General features: G+C 39.9%; 1 protein-coding gene across 3 annotated transcripts in view; it reads right to left on the bottom strand.

Moving 5' to 3' along the window:
- The window catches only part of LOC150083905 (epidermal growth factor-like protein 8), a 113,611-nt gene that overhangs the window by 29,722 nt on the left and 66,732 nt on the right, over positions 1 to 17,157 (bottom strand). For all 3 annotated transcript variants that reach the window (XM_090374945.1, XM_090374946.1, XM_090374947.1), the window contains 2 exons: positions 12,556 to 12,687; positions 12,290 to 12,408 (listed from right to left, as the gene is read on the bottom strand). In XM_090374945.1, coding sequence (XP_090231071.1) covers positions 12,290 to 12,408; positions 12,556 to 12,687 — 251 coding nt within the window. The remainder of the gene's footprint in view (positions 1 to 12,289; positions 12,409 to 12,555; positions 12,688 to 17,157) is intronic.

Genomic DNA, 17,157 nt, shown 5'->3' with positions numbered 1-17,157 from the left:
GGCGAGTTAATCAGTCTAAGGCGAGGGTACCATGGTTTTTTCCTCTGGCAAATAGAAAGTTAATCACAGACCACACAATTTACAGACATTATGTAAGCGTAGTGTTGCCTAAGTTGCTGATGCGCTTCAAACCCTACTACAACCAATCAACCAAGTTATTTCACTGACTAAGCTTTCTGTAACCCTGTACAACTCGTCAGAATCCGTTGGCCTCTCGCATCAACCAGCTGTTTCCTATTGCAGGTTCTGTATTTGTTGGATGTTATTTGCTCGTTGTTCAAAACGATACACTCCGAGAAGAATCGTGCAAGAAAATAACACCAGGGTTGCAGTTTCCTAGATATTCAAACTGGTGCGATGGTCTGATAGCCATGCCATTTTCAAAGTCACTTAAATTCTCGTTGGTTAGGATTAATCTAGACCGCTTATATAGTTTATATCAATATTAGACCAATCCGAAAACAGCTGGGTATAATAAATTTAGTTTTCGTGGATGATGTTGTTGTATTTCCACTTTCCGTTGAAGATCGTCCCATACGTTCTGATTGGTTGGGTGTTGCAAGATTTTAGGCGCATCAACAATTTAGTTCATATTGCGCCATATTTGTATAATGATTTGCTGTTTGGTTGACGAAAAACAGGAGTTCCCGGGAGAAAAAAACCATGCGACCCTCGCCTGAGACCGATTAACTCAGCGACATTGTAAAAAAGACCCATAAAAATTCCGTGCGTTATTGAGGGGGTTCGAACTCAGGTCTTTTCCAACCGGTGTGGGGAGGACGGGAGGAACGTATGGACCACGTGCTACCCACGAGGGCCATACGGGTGGCGAGTTAATCGGTCTCAGGCGAGGGTAGCATGGTCTGTACAGGATATAATCCCCCTCCCTCCCATACTTCTCCTTCAACCCATGCACGGTACTAAGTACTATAGGTTTTGATACCTTTCATGTTTGGGGTTTTCATAAAAAAGAAAAAAAAATGTGGTGACTTGTCTGGCAAATTCAAATGCAGAAACATTTCTTCGTTTTAGTTTAAAACATTTCTTTTGCAATGTCCCTCTAATGAGTGTACCTCAAATGTTATTTTCAGTAAAAGGCACAATCTGATCATTCAGAATATTTGTATAGACAGCCTGATTCATCCTGGTTGGTACTTCAAGTAGGGGACCCAGTTTATAATAGTTAAAACATCCGCAAAGTATCACTGACCCACCACCAACTTGCACACCTTCCACACAGTCTGGATGAAATGCCTCATTGCTTGTCCCACGAACTCGATGCCTGGCATCATTACAGTGTAGGCAAAACTTGGATTCCTCACACCACATCACAGCTTTCCAATCATCAACAGTCAAGTTTTTATATCTTTTAGCCCATATTAGCCAGTATTTTTATGCGCAGCTGGTAACATTGGTCAAGACCCCATTCCAGATATTCATATTATGCAAGTCTCTTCACAGTGTTCTTTCAGAAATCAGCTGATGAGGTCCTTAGTTAACTGTTTTCAGCAATTTTTCTTGTTTTAAATCAGATACAAACTTTCAACGAGAGTTCTTCCACAGATTTCTGGATTAACTCACACCATTTCTTAAAAACTCTTTTTACTATTCTTTCTGAAACACCAATATAGCTACTTCTTCCGAAATTACTATCACCCCTTTTTTGCCACACTGACATTTTTCTGCGTCCCATCCTTTGTGGTGGAAACTTTGTTTCTCCAGTCATAGTTGGTAACCTGTAAATAGAAAAAAACAGTTACCCTTATACACTAATTTCATGCTGCAAGCAAACATGTATTCAATCATTATATGCCCTAAACACCGCATATGGCTAGTTTTTTGTATGGTGTTCAGAAACTGGAAAGTAACCTGGAAAAAAGAAAACAGAGAAATAAGATTTCTGAAAACAAGAAGCAATTATATTCTAAGACCAATCGATATTAAGAACGAAGCAGAATCCTAGAGTCGTTTCTTAAGGGAGCCCCTTAACATGTCATAAGGAAATGGTTTAATCTTTTTTTACATCGATTAGCAGGGGCAGCGATAATCGTCTAGGTAGGTCACCAGTTCTAAAAAACGCCCGTGGGTGCGACCTCATTCGTAGAAAAAACCAAGACAGTCAGCCATTAGTCACTCCTCCAAGGAACAGGGAGAAACTTGAGAGCGCCACAGCAGTGTAGCTTCCGAGGGAACAAATTACTTCTTCAAGACAGCATGAAAAACATTGAGGTACAATTCCTTGTATTCATCAACTGATAGGAAGGGGCAGCTTTTCGTGGAGAAAATAGGCCTCATACATTACACGCATTTGAAAAAGGTGTAGCTGATCAGAAGGATGACCATCAGGTTGGAAAAGCGAATAAAAGGGAAAGGTAATATATGGAGTTGCATAAATTGTTCCCATGAATAGAGAGAATGGGAAAGGTAATTCTACAGAATGTTTAACTGTTTATAACTGAAAACATAAAACTGTATTCAGTGTGAAATTTTAAAGTTTAAGGTGTTGAAACACTAATAAGGTGGCAATTTTACGAAATATTCAAAGAAATCTATAGAAAGGGCTGCACAAGTGAGGCACTTGGCACAGGCGCCGCCTAAAATAGGCCCTGCAAGATGTGCTACTGCATATATATGCGTGTTAAGATACGATATGAATTAGGCGCCTTTACAAGATTTTACCTCAAGCGTCACAACCACTAGCGCCAGCCCTGCGAATCGATTCCAATGTATTGACAGTGTACACAAAATTTGGTTGTACATTAAAGTGAAACAATCAAGAATATAATACACTTCCCGAAATGTATGATATTTTGATTGTTTTGCATCTAATAATTTTGACTTCCCGAGATGTATTTTGAGTTTTTAGAAAAAGTTTTCATCATTCTGGAAGGGGCTACAAAGCAGGAGCCCTTTTACAAGAATGGTGTATATGTTTTGCAGTTGGTTTCAAGGAAAGTTGAATTCTATAGTGGCGGACAAAAAAACTGCATCACCTTAAAAAAAGTAACATTTGTAGTGAAACGTATAGGATATTGTTTGATGACAGTCATTTCGTTTGTCGCAAAGCGAAAGTATTGTGTCAGATAACGCTTCTATTGCATCAGACAGTAATTGCAAGGTATTGCATCAGCCGTTTCTATAAATACGGCGTTGGAAGGGTATACACGCTCATTAGTATCCTGTTTTGCGGAGGTGTAAGCATGGTTCAGTTGACACCAAGAAAAAAAAGTGTATCTGTTGCTCTGTCCCAGGAAGGGCTTTCTACGCGTGCTATCGCTGAAAAAATAGGCTTCCATCAGTCAACAGCATCCCGGTTGCTTAAATTAAAGTGTGAGTGAAGAGAAGACCTGAATCAGGTCGTAAGAGAGTGACTACGCCTTCCCAAGATCGATATTTGAAACGGCTATGCCTTCGTAATTGCCATGCTAGGGCTACTGATCTAAAACTGGACTTTGAGATGGCCTCTGGTGTTGAAACAAGTGCACGAACTATCTAAAGACGGCTTTCGGAATGTGGTCTGCATGGTTATCAGCCCAAGAAGCCTTTGTTGACCCAACAAATGGGGAACACGCGACTTGCTTGGGCCAAAACGCATGTTTCATGGACAAAAGAGCAATGGGACACCGTCATCTTTTCTGACGAATCGAAATTCAACCTGCATGGCTCGGATGGGAAGCGATATGTCAGAAGACGAAAATCGGAGGGATACCATCCTGACTGCATAACACCGACTGTAAAGTTCTCCGCCGGTCGGGTGAGATGGTCTGGGGATGCATAATAAGCAAAGGGGTGGGGCGCATTAAGTCCATTAACGGAACGGTGAATGTAGAAACCTAGACTGATATCTTGTAGGAGTGCCAGAAACCCGTTATTAGGGATCACCACACAGACGTCCAAAACTGCATTTTTCAACAGGACTCGGCACCTTGCCACACAGCAAAATTTGTAGGTTTTATTCTATTTAGATTTAATGATGAGTTTATCTTCTTGTCTCGCAAGACTTGAAACATACTTACACCATGCTTAAGGTGCTCCCTTAAGGTGCAGTCATACCTCAGAAATGCTGGCATTACAGTATTGGACTGACCCGGCAACAGTCTAGATTTGAACCCTATTGAAAATTGCTGGTCCATAATGTCTTCTAAAATTGCTCAGAAGAAGCCAACAAGGAGAGCATTGTAAGGGTGTGGTACCTACCACGAAGTTGGGCAACCGTATATCCAGAAGTTGATGAATTCTATGCCAGATCGTTGCAAGACTATAATTGCAGCTCGAGGAGGAACAACTAAATATTGAGGACTTATTTTGCTGATTTACAGTACATAATACTATTAGGTTAACTTGTCATTTCAGTTTGTACACGTAAATGCAATAAAATGTATGTTTGGTTTGGTGCCTCCGTAGCCAGGTGAGAAGGAGGCTTCTTGATTAGACCGGGGTTCGAGCCCGTCCCCACCGGATGCGGAAAGGTCATGGAATGACCACCGCATATCCCCGGAGCAATGTGGCCTTAGTTGCTAATGCTCCAAATAACAACAATATGTATGTTTGGTTGTCATGATTTCTCATATTTCCATTAATTACGCATTTTGCCCTCTGGGAAGATATTTATGGCAATTAGGTATATCAGGTGGAATGTTTTTATTGGATTTCATTCACAGAGATATATATCCCATCTAACAAATGCATTTCGAACATTTCTGCAACCCACAATGCAGCGCAAGACACATTATTTGCAAAATTCACAAGTGATGCAGTTTTTTTGTCCGCCACTGTATCCTATTTAGGAATAGAATTTTTGAAACGATAAAAACAGAATTAACGTGACAGCCGAGTAGATAGTGGCGCCATCTGGTGTCCATCCCATTAACTACTAAGCTAATCAGTTGGATGAAGATGAGAAATAGAAATATTGAACATACAGCATCGAGTGTGGTGCAGGCTAAAGTGACTCGCGTTTAGACCATAGGCAGAAGGGAAGGTTTCGAAAAGTCGGAGACAGTCTCTTGAGGATGACAGTTGAGTAAGTGGCACGTCTCCCATATGGCTACCACAACTGAAGGGCAAGACCACCCAGCCTAACCAACTGGAAATGCTTCCTGCCTAACTGTGCTAGCGATCACCCAGAAAGGAAGAAGAAGCCAATATATGAAGTAGAGCATCCAAATGAATACGTTCATCATGCGAGCATACTACGAAGTAACGAAGCTAGATACAAACATGACAATGTACATGATGAAACTACACAGCAAGTGGTTGGAATGGTTCTTGACTGTTTAGGTCACCGAACAGCAAATAGCAGACCAGAGACGCTATTTGTGAGCGTGATGGACCATCACGCTCTTCGTGATGGTCCATCATCACGAAGAACGTGATAGCTCCTAAAATTTTAGAAAAAATCAAGTAGGATGTGAGCGACCAACCACAAACAACAACGAATAATACGGAAACAACCTAATAAAAACTGGAGAGGAGGAGCACCAAGCACAAGAACTACAACCAAAGCAGCCGAAGTGAAAACAGACGAGGTCGCGATATCCAGAATAATAGATGAAGAGTGGAAGCAGGCCCTAGCAGAATTCGAGGGAATGGACCCCACAAATACCCACACTATACTAAAGCAGAGACCCAACAGAATCTTGTGGCAAGTAACAAAAAAAAAAAAAAAAAAAAAATTCAAATTATTATATTAAGGTTACCCGTAATTTCTTACATAAACCTGTATTTGTGTCTGTAAATTGCGTGTGTTCTCTGGTCGATTTGCCTGTTTTGCTGGAAGAAAAAAACCCGTTTCTGGGGGGAAAACCTTGCTATCTACGTCTGAGATCAACTAACTCAGCCACGGAGTGAAAAAAGCCCATTAAAGTTCCTTGCGTCATGGACGGGAATCGAACCCGGGCCTTTTCCACCCGGTGTGGGGAGGGCGGTGACGATATCACTGTGCTACTACCCGCGCAGACTGTGGCAAGTAACACACCACCTAAATCAGTCAATAGTATCGGATTACCTCCACAACAACGAAGTAACACTAGACACCATCTTTGGTAGTGGTGCATCTATATCATGGCATCCAGTGCTATGTTGCCATTTTTGAATAAAGTCCCTCTGTACCGTTTTGTTTCCGTTTTGTGTCGGTGTTGTTTCCTTCATCATTTCTGTACTTCTGTACCTCACGAGTTTCCTTTGGTATGATTTTCCCATATCCAGGCCACTCCTATGAGAAGCTACAGGTGAAAACCTGACTGGTCCTTAAATTTTGCAGACCAGTGTATAACAGTCGATCAGGAAAAATCAACAAGATCAGTTGCACACGCATAGGCACACCGCGGAGCAGTTCACTCAAATAATAATGCACCCTGACACAATCCCAGAGTCTCTTTCTCAAGAAATCACCTACCTAACGGCTAACGACAAAGGCACCACAAACCCGGCGAAATAAAGACCAATCACCTGTTTCCCAACAATGTAGAAGATCCTGACAATCCATAACTAAGAAGATATCAGACCATCTGGAGTGGGTAGAACATCATGGCCGAACAGAAGAAGGAATGTAAGCAGATGAGCAAAGGATGAAAGGAGCAATTGACAATTGACACTGCAGTTATGGAGCAAGCCTACTAGAAGCACAGCGACCTGTACACGGCCTACATCGTACAACCGCAAGGCCTTCGACTCCGTGCCCCATAGCTGGCTAATAGAGACGCTGAAGATCTACAAAGTCAACCTGACACTGACACTTCCTAAAAGCAACCATAGCGAAATGGAGAAACACCATAAAGGTAGAGATCATCACGACCAGACCGATCCCCAACACAAGAGGAATCTTCCTTGGAGATGCCCTGAGTCCACTATGGTTCTGTCTAGCACGCAACCTACTGTCCACCATGCTCAATAACACCAAGTTAGGACATCCCCCCCACCACCAAAAAAAAAAAAAAGAAAAAAAAGAAGAATCTGTACACTCTCTCACCTGATGTATATGGATAACATTATACTCTATGGCACAACGAACCAACTCTAACAGATACTCGAGATCACTGAAGAGTTCAGCACTGACATCAGGATACAATTTGACCTAGACAAATTCAAGACCTGGATTCGATCAAGGACATCCAGTCGGCCGAAACTGCCAGCTGAGCACCGGTGAAACTATTATAAACTATTATATTGGGGTCACCCGGAATGTTAATTCAACTACCCACGTGTATTGTGTCTGTAAATTGCGTGTATTCTCTGGTCGATTTGCCTGCTTTTCTGGACCAAAAACCCCACTTTTACCAGGAAAAAAGGCTTGCTATCTACGCCTGAAATCGACTAACTCAGCCACAGGGGGAAAAGAGCCCATAAAAGTTCCTCGCGTCATCCATAGGATTCACACCCAGGCCTTTTACACCTAGTGTGGGGGAGGACGGTGACGATACCACGTGTTACCGCGAAGACTAGCACCAATGAAGAGATTGAAGCCATTATAGGAGAGACTACAAATATCTGGGTATGATACAGGCTCACCAGTTAGAACACAAGGAGATCAAGGCCCACCTGACTGAAAAATATCATCAGAGACTGAAAAGCCTCATAAAATCAAAGCTGAAAGGCTGGAACATGGTCACAGTCACTTACGCAGTCCCACTGCTAACGTTGTCCTTCGGGATCAAAGATTAAACCAATACCAAACTGGAGGAGATTATGAGATTGACCAGGATAATTATGACGAAGAGCCGCCAACAACACCCTAAGTCGGCCATCGAGAGACTGACCATAGCCCGAAAAGGATAGACGGAACCGGCTGACCTCATTGAACAAGAAAAGAAGGCCATTATGAACCTGTGGGATTACTTACAGGAAAACACAACACCAATGTATGATACTCCTCTATGATTTCGAAGGAGTTTGATAGACTTCACTGAACAATACAGTAAAGCCACTGAGAATTTGAAGGGTTACTTCCAGAAAAACACAGTGCCAATCTACTAGGCCATAAGAAAGATAAACAAGCGGCATGCCCCACTCACCCTAAGCAAAGAGACATCTCCTGCCCTTAGATTGAGTGGGGACACTACAATGACCTCCATCAAGACTACATAGATAAAATGACTTTCAACGCATGGCTCAAGGTATGTATATATGTATATTGTAAGATGTAAAATCTTACAAATTAAAATAAAAATATTTGTTTTGCTAGAAGTAATCTTAAAGTTTGAAGAACGCTAGATTTAGTAATGGATAGTTTAAGCGTGAGAATTAAGAATAGTAGCAAAGGGGTAAACAAGTAATTCAAATAATATGAGAGAGCAAATAGGGGCAGCAGGACTAGGTAAAGGGGTACCATTTGAGAACGAGCGTGATGAGGTTGCTTAGAGAAGAACAATAGGACGTGAAACGGGATTATACGAAGCGCCTCCTTTGATCTATGACACCGTTAGAACCAAAAACAGGAAATCAGTGGATGTCCAGTGTTCGCATCAAATAAACCGGCGTCAGGCTGACTGATTTTTGGGTGTTGGGATACTTTTATAGAGAAAGGTGTGAAACGAAAATGTGTTGGTTTGGAAGTTGCCGGTGGATATGAAAGGGTCATACTGCCTGTGAGAAAAAAATAAGAAAGTTCGCGAAAGGGGTTGGTTTGCGCGCTAGGGAGACAGCTTGGGAGAAATTATGTTAGAAAATAGGAAGGAACGGAAATTTAAACAGAAAAAGAAGATTGGTTGGAATCCTTGGGGGAGGCGTGCCAAACTTGAAGGGAAGTGTAAAGTTCGGGGAGAGAAAAATTGAGAGAGAAGCGCATTCGGTGTGGCCAAGTCACTAGTTAGATCAGAACTAATGTTCATGAACGAGACAGTCACACCTTTCTTAATAAAATAACAATATGCCTGATGAACTATAAACAAATCTAATGGTAAATGGCCAGAAAACACCTGCATAGCATTGGTTGAAACTGTTCTACATACATTCATTATAGCATAAAGCATAGACCTCTGAACTGACCACAATTTCTGTTTAATCTTTACGATAATTATTCTGCGATACCACACAGACGCTCCATATGCTACAGGTAAAAAAAACAGCTTTGTAGTATAAACTGAGTACTCTTCTTTTCAAACCCCATTCCGACCTTGTTATTCTGATTATAGCAGAGGAAAACCTTTTAACTTTATCATGTAAATGATTTAAGTGGGGCAAAAATTGCCCCACTTAAAAATGAAAGGCTGTCGTCTATTCTTAAACCCAAGTACTTAACCTCTTCTAACAAGGGAATCTGTACCCCATTAATTAATGCCTTAGGGGGATGCTGATAATATAACCTCCCTTTTAAGAAGCATCATTACTGTTTTAGTTCTGGAAATTACTAGTTTATGCAAATTAGCCTACTTCGCTAAACTATCTAACCCTTGAGACAATTTATTCTCTAAAATTTACCTAGAATTGCCCTTAACACATAACACCAAATCATCAGCATATGCAATTTTATGTATGCAAGACATGTAGACATGTATAGTACCTTATGCAGGACGGCACCTGAACGTCAATTCATCTCCGGCTTTGTACACTGTGATGATTACAGAAAGCACTGTAAAAGGCCAGAAATGTGTGTAACGCTATGTTCGTGCAGTGTGTGTGTTGTTTAGTTGTTTCTGGCTGTTTTGTCACCAGGCAGGTGATCACCTGGAAAGCCTGCCCAATGTCCGTCTACACCACGAGGAGGTAGGCCACAACTACGCATGTATTAGGCCAGCTCTTACTGCCCTAATATCAGAGCAAAAAAAAAAATAATAAATAAATAAATAAAAAAAATAATAATAATAAAAAAAATAATAATAATAAGAAGAAAAAAAAAAAATATATATATATATATCTAAGAAAATAATAAAAACTAGATAATAAAATCCTGTCCATCGGGCAGCCCAAACCCAGCGAACCAGCAAAAGTAAAAAAAAAAAAAAAAAAAAAAAAAGTAATAATAAAATTAAATTAAATTAAGAGAAAAAAAAAAATATATATATATATACAAAAATAAATAAATAAAAATAAAAGTAAACAAATAAAATATAAAATTGAAGATAAAGAAAAAAAAAAGTATATATATATATATATATATATATATCTCGTCCCGCACTGGCCAAAAGCCAGTGCCAGCTAGCCTCCTAGCCTTCCTCCTAGGAAGTATTCCGTAGTTGAGTGTGAAGACGTCTCCGGCGATCAAAAGCATGACGAGCAAATTCTTGCAGGGACTGGAAGTTTTCTCTGGTGCTCAGGAAGTCTGGCTCATTTCCGGGGACAGTGATACTGGTGGAGAGAAGAAGGTTCTGTCGAAGATCTTGGTATTGATGGCAGTGGTATAAAATATGTTCCCAGTCTTCTGGGTCGCCACAAGAACAGAGAGGTGATTCAGCAAGGTTGAAAGTTGCAAGTTTGGCATTAAGGGAGCCATGACCAGAGAGTAAATAGAGAGTGTACAGACCAGGATGAAACCATTTCTGAGTGGACTCTAACGTGGCAAAGGTGACGTTAGGGATGAACTTTAAAGTAACAAGACCCTTAGAGGTAGCGGACTATCTGTCTTGCCAGCTCTGCATCAAAATATTCCAACATGTACGCAAGAGCGGGAGGCTCCTGCCTGAGACTGAAGAATTCGTACTCGCCATCTAAGACCAGTAATCAACACCAGTAACTACAAAAAATACATCGCCAAGGAGCCCGGAGTGGCAGACAACATGTGGACGATGCCATCATGCTCCAGAAAGAATCGAATGCAGGGTGATCACCCAGACGTAGTACACACACAGACAGGATCAGGCTGCCAGGATTATCGTATGGCTTTAATTTTCACAGTGATAATCTTTACTTCTGTTCCTTTCATTGTGTCTGCTCGCCTAATTTTATTTCAGCTTCCCAATCCTCAACTAATTCACATCCTTGGAAAAGCTAGGATTCAACTGAGTAGACATGTTAAAACAATAATAATAAATAATCTTATCTGGATTATTGTCATTGAGATTTTTATTTTATTTTATTATTATTATTATAAAATTGAGGCCGATTTTCTGTTTGCTGGGCGAAAAACCCAGTTTCCGGGAGAAAAAACCATGCTAAGCTGGCCTGAGACCGACTAACTCAGCCGCGTTGTGAAAAAGATCCAAAAAATCCGACTGTCATCGACAGGATTCGAACGCAGATCTTTTCCACCCGGCGGGGGAGCACAACGATCCTGCCAACTGTGCTACCCACGAGGGTTTTTTTGGATTAAAGATATTACAAATATTTCTCTTTTCGCTCATACACCGAATTGTTGTAGGCACCAATTGTCTTTCACCAAACTGTCACATACAGCGAAATGTTATTCACCAAATTGTCTTCGAATACACCGAACTGTCATGCACCAAATTGTAGCATACAGCGAAAATTGTCATGCACCGAATTGCCTTGCAAGGAATTGACGTGGACCCGTGTCAACCACCAGCATTTTGCCATACAGCTTACATAAGACCCTAGCAGCAACAGGCCTCTCAGAGAATACCTCCTACAAGGAACTCCAGAAAGCTGCGATTCTGAACATCTGTAGGAGAGTCAGACATTAACTTGACCAATAATAATAATAGCCGGACAAAGCAACCACCCCAAGCATCTGGTTCCAGTTTCCATTGCGGGATGAGAAAAAAATAATAAATAAATACAGATAAGGAGAAAAAACATAATAATAATAAATTAAATATACCTTTACATTGCATAGATCTGAATTCAGAAATAATTTGAAATTTATTCAAAGTATTCATCAAAACTCGCATAGTTTTGATGAATACTTTGAGCAGCAATGGATTCAATTGAATGCTAAATCTCCCCAAACGCCTCCCCCCAACTTCAGCTAGCATTGAAAGAAATAAAACTTCATATTTTTTATTTAAATATAGACCTAACTTAATCTGTAAAAAATTCACATTCTGCGACGCCATTTTTTAAAAATGGCGTCGAAACGAAAAATTTCAATAGAATCGAAATTTTTTTTCGGTAATCTAAAATCATATAATTACGATAAACAGAATATAAGCCCTGTTAAAATAATTGTTTTACTATTATTATTTCTTTTTAAAACTAGCCATTCCATAAATTACTTCTTTTCCTGGTTGGATTAAGTTGCGTCGCAGCATTTGCCCTTTTTTTCTTTTCTTTTGCCCTTTTTTTTTCTTTTCTTTTGCCCTTTTTTTCTTTTCTTTTGCCCTTTTTTTTCTTTTATTTTGCCCTAACTTGTTTGTATACGTAATATATGGAGTTAAGTATTCCTGTACACACCTACCTTGGTTACAGTTTCTTGCCGTAGGTGAGGTTTGAGCCCATCCCTTACAGCAAACGTACACCGTTTCATTAGCAGTAGACATTTTATAGGTCGTTCTGAAAGCAATTTCGTACACCACCCTAATAAAAGAAATAAACAAATAATTAAAGCATTAAGACAAACAGCGCGTGGCTAAAAATAATCGTTAGAGAGAAAAGGCACCTGCCTCAATAACTCTACGCTGGTACTGCAAAATTCAAGTGCAAATAGCTTCACGAGGAACTTACCTGGCAGAATTACAAATCTTCTCTTTTTCGTGTTCGCACGGATGGCTGTAACTTTTGTACACTGGACGGGTATAACTTTCCTGTTGTCGTACTGGTCTGGTGGATACCTGAGTCTGCATGCATACGTGTCGTCTGCAGGAAAACAATGTCTTCGTTAATTACACTTAGGATTTATTTTAAGATGTTTGTTACATTTTAAAACTTTTAGCATAAATTAAACGGGGTCATTATGAAAGCACAGAACGGCTTCACATAAAACAAAACAAAAAAAGTGAAAACACTATAGCAGACGAGAATCATAAAAAGCAGACGCTTAAAAGAGAGAAAAAAAAAAAAAAACAACAGAAACGCGCAGTAAGTTTCAAATGATGCAGATTCAGCACTTGACGTATGAAAAGTGTTAGGTTTTCTCGAGGAAATGGAACAAAATCAATCCGATCGAATTTCTTTGTTCTTCTTAATGATTAAGAACCCTTTTTTCTTTTTTCTTTTTTTTCATGCTTACAAATCAGCCAGATAGACGATGACAACCCAAGATTGGTCCGTAACAGTCTCTGCAAATCACAAAAAATTCCGGCACCATGTGATACACTATGTAATAAAGTTTTTTTTTTAAACTAGAAAAATATAGTACTATTTTGTTATATGTGTGCATTATTATTTCATGATTTTCATATTTAAAAATAATAAATATTATTTTCACTTGTTCCATTTATAAGGCGTTTTCACTTCTGCCTGGAAATTTGCTCGCATTTAGCCAGTTTTAGAAAAGGTGACAAATCCTTTCAAATTATCACCCCTCTACCCTTGCAGGATGCACAATTGGTATAATTAGCATCCTCCCCACATCAGGTGGAAAAGACCCGAGTTCGAATCCCGTCAATGACGAGAGGAATTTTTATGGGTGGGTCTTTTTCCTATCGTGACTGAGTTAATCGGTCTCAGGAGAGGGTAGCAGGATTTTTCTCTTGGAACGCAGGTTTTTCATCCAGCAAACAGCAAATCGATCACAGAACACACGCAATTTGCAGACGTATTATATACAAAGAAATATGGCCCAAGTTGCTGATGCGCCTAAAACGTCCACTCCTCTATGCTGCTGAAATGTGGGCATCAGTCGCTACTACAACGAAGAAACCAATCCTCGCTGCAGAATTCTGGCTCCATAAATGGGCTAACCGGAAAGCTCGTCTCCCACCACAGGACAGAACTACAGCCTTATCAACCTCACTGGGGATGCAGCGACTGCCTGATATCATCGAAATACAACGACTGATAGCTACAGTTAAAATGATAACTGAGTCAGATCTCAACACCGTCCATTCGGGATTCGTGTTACTGGCGAATACCCAAGCCAGAACTCCGGTCAACCCCGATGCTCTGCTCGAGGAATCGGAGGCTCCATATCTCAGACCGCTTCCTCCCAAACCAAATGCTACCGGAAGTACAGACGCTGACTTGCATAGGTTTTGCAGCAATAAAACCTACAGGAAAGAAGTGTTAGCAGCTCGCTCCAATCCCAGAATCGAATAAGAAGTTCGTGCGCCGTCCACACCACCTGCCTAGCTCTCCTGTGCAACGACAAAATTCGTTTGACAGAGAAGTGCCATTCATGTATATTGGATATTTTTATTGTACATAAAATTTTTAAATAATAAAATTGTAAATAAGATATTTTTATTGTAAATATAACAGTATGATGTAACTTGTAAATATAGTTAATCCTGCGTAATGTGAGGAAGTGTAATGACATGTTTACATTTTACATTTTTAATTTTACAGTGTGCATTATCCATAATCTATTCTGATGTGAGCATTATCTATGTGCATTATCTACTATCTATTAACTAATTATCTATTCTGATGTGAGCCCCTGGCCGTTGGCCGTGACGGGACAATTGCAACTTCACTTAAATCTATATATATAAATTGTTTCATTTAGCTCTCTCTCTCTCTCTCTCTCTCTCTCTCTCTCTCTCTCTCTCTCTCTCTCTCTCACATAATCAATCAACCAACCTTTATCTCTTTCCAAAGTAATGGAGAAATACATCAATCGGCAATTCTTAAACTATCTCAAAGCCTTCCATCTGATCAATGATCGCCAATATGGATTCCATCAGTGTCGACGACTTGATCCACTAGTGATTTTTGGCTTATGTTACACATCTTGGGATAAATTCGATGGAAAAGATTGGTGAAACTCAAGAAATTGCTCTTGACATTTCTAAGGATTTTGGCATAAAGATCTTCTAAACAAGCTGCAGTGTAAGATATAAAATCTTACAAATAAAATATTTTATACAAAAGTGTGATTAATTTAAAGTAAAGCTTCTGATATAGCAATATGGGACAGCAAAACATTACTAGTCGCGAATATTATTTAGATAATGGGTCACTGGCTAGGAATTTAATTAGACAAGGTAATAGAGAAGGGAGCGGTAAGCTTGAAAAAGGCTAGTGGCAATAGGGGGTGCACTTCAGCTCCCAACACACCGGTCGCACGAAAACAATGGAAACAGGTAGCAGCGGCTATTGGCGAGTACGTGTGAATAATTATGGCCCCGAAAGAACAATACGGCAAAGGAGCGAGTTTGTCGGGACATTCCTTTGATCGGTGACAGCTGGAGAAGAGACGGGTAGTAAATACGGGACAAATGCTCAGGTAAGATTTAAGACTGGCGTCTGGCTGTCGGTGATAGCAAGTTTTGGGATATTAGGAAGAAAAAGTGTTAAGTGAAACTTAAAGATGGCGGCGAACTTCAAAGCAGCGGACTGCCTGGGAAAATTTACAAATTTCTTAAAATGAGGAGTTGGAGAGAGCACTGAAGAGACAGCTTGAGAAAAATTAAAATGGGCGAATAGAACAGAAAGAAAGTTTGATAAAATGAAAAGATTGGTTAAGACTGAGAACTAGGGCGGTACGTAATTCAGATGAACAAAATGTGAGTGAACAGGGGGAGTGAGACACAGAAGCCTGAGTTGAGTTTTATGTGGGTGTTTATGGAAATGAGTTAGGAGCACTGAGTTGAGTTTTTGTTCGTGTTTTGTGAAGATCAGTTAGGAGACACTGAGTTGAGTTTTGTTGGCATTTTGTGAATATGAGTTAGTCAAAGACAGAGTTGAGTTTTCGTTGGTGTTTTTTTATATGAGATAGAAGAGCACTGAGTTGAGTGAGTTTTCTTATTTTAATAAGAAGTTCTTAATAGGTGGAGCGGAGGAGCGAGGGTGGCACCCTATGAGCTTTCTCCTTGTGAATGAGCTGTAAAAATTGGAGTAGAGAAGGAGTTAGTGGGAGATGCCCTGTGGGTGTTAAAACTTATTCTTGTGAATAAGTTTTAATAAGGTGGAGAGAGAAGGAGCGAAATCCGCAGAATTAGTAGCTCGAGAGAAGGAGCGAAAACGCGGAATTAGTAGCTCGAGAGAAGGAATGAAAACGCTAAATTAGTAGCTCGATGAGAAGGAGGAAGCCTCTTTTGTGTCCCAGACGGTAGGAAGCAGCCCTTGTATCGAAACTAACAGGTGGTGACGGCAAAGTGCCAGCCCTATTAGACGGAGCGAAGCCGAAAAAGTAGTAGCCCGATCAGGATGGAGAAAGGACGCCAGGCCCATGCAGCCAAGAGTTCCAAAAATTTTCTGTAGCAGATTCAGGAGAAAGCAGATGAAGGAGATCCTCAGAAGGTAGCCTGACAGCCTAAAATGGAAGCTTGAAACCTCCCCGGAAAAGAAAAGAAAAAGACAGAAGTAGGTGAGAGATATATTAAGTACTGTAAGTTAACAAGAAGGACTGTTAGTGAAACAGTATAGTAATTAATTAAAAAGGGGCAGCACTAGAAAGTAAAATGATAGATAAATTATCTCTAAAGTAAATTATATATACTAACAGAGTTTATTATGTTAAAAAAGGTTAATGTATAATGCAAGGGAAACGAAGGAATGAGTAATAGATTAAATTGATGTACAAATAGCTATAATGTAGTAGAAGGGTAAAGTGCAGCCATTATCAACCCACTGGAGGATGTAAGCCTCCTCAACAATTCATGCTGAGGGAAATGGACCATAATCTGCCACGCTGGTCCAGTGCGGGTTGGCAGATCGACCGTATTCAGCAGTCAGGGGCTTGAACCCCGGTCTACTCAAAGAGCGTGTGCTACTGCACTCCCGACCACTCGGCTACGGAGGCACTGTTAGAAGGTTAGTAAAGTTTATAAAGAGGGATTTTAAATAAGTTTTAAAGACAGATAATTGAGTTATATGAGCAACACTGAATATATTGTAATGATAGATAATTGAGTTATATGAGCAACTTTGAATATGTTTTAATGATAGATAATTGAGTTACAAATTTTGTATATGAGAAACTTTGAATATAGTGTTTTTATTGATGAAGATTTGTTAGTTTATCAGAAAGACTAATAACAAATAGAGACTTTAGGAAGGTTAACATTGGTCTACAAGTATATTGCAACAGAGTGGTGAGAACACAGAGCATAATGATGAAAGTAGCATATTTGATTGTTAATATATGAAACAGAATTGTATCCAGGAGTAAGTGAAATAGGTAAAGTTTTTTTTTTTTTTTTTTTTTTGTAGTTGTTGGCGCAT

The sequence above is a fragment of the Mastigoproctus giganteus genome, chromosome 6 (genome assembly GCF_048544385.1).
Source record: "Mastigoproctus giganteus isolate SK-2022 chromosome 6, ASM4854438v1, whole genome shotgun sequence".
NCBI lineage: Eukaryota > Metazoa > Arthropoda > Arachnida > Uropygi > Thelyphonidae > Mastigoproctus > Mastigoproctus giganteus.
The sequence above is the reverse complement of the archived record's forward strand: the minus strand, read 5'-3'. Positions and strand labels throughout refer to the sequence as shown.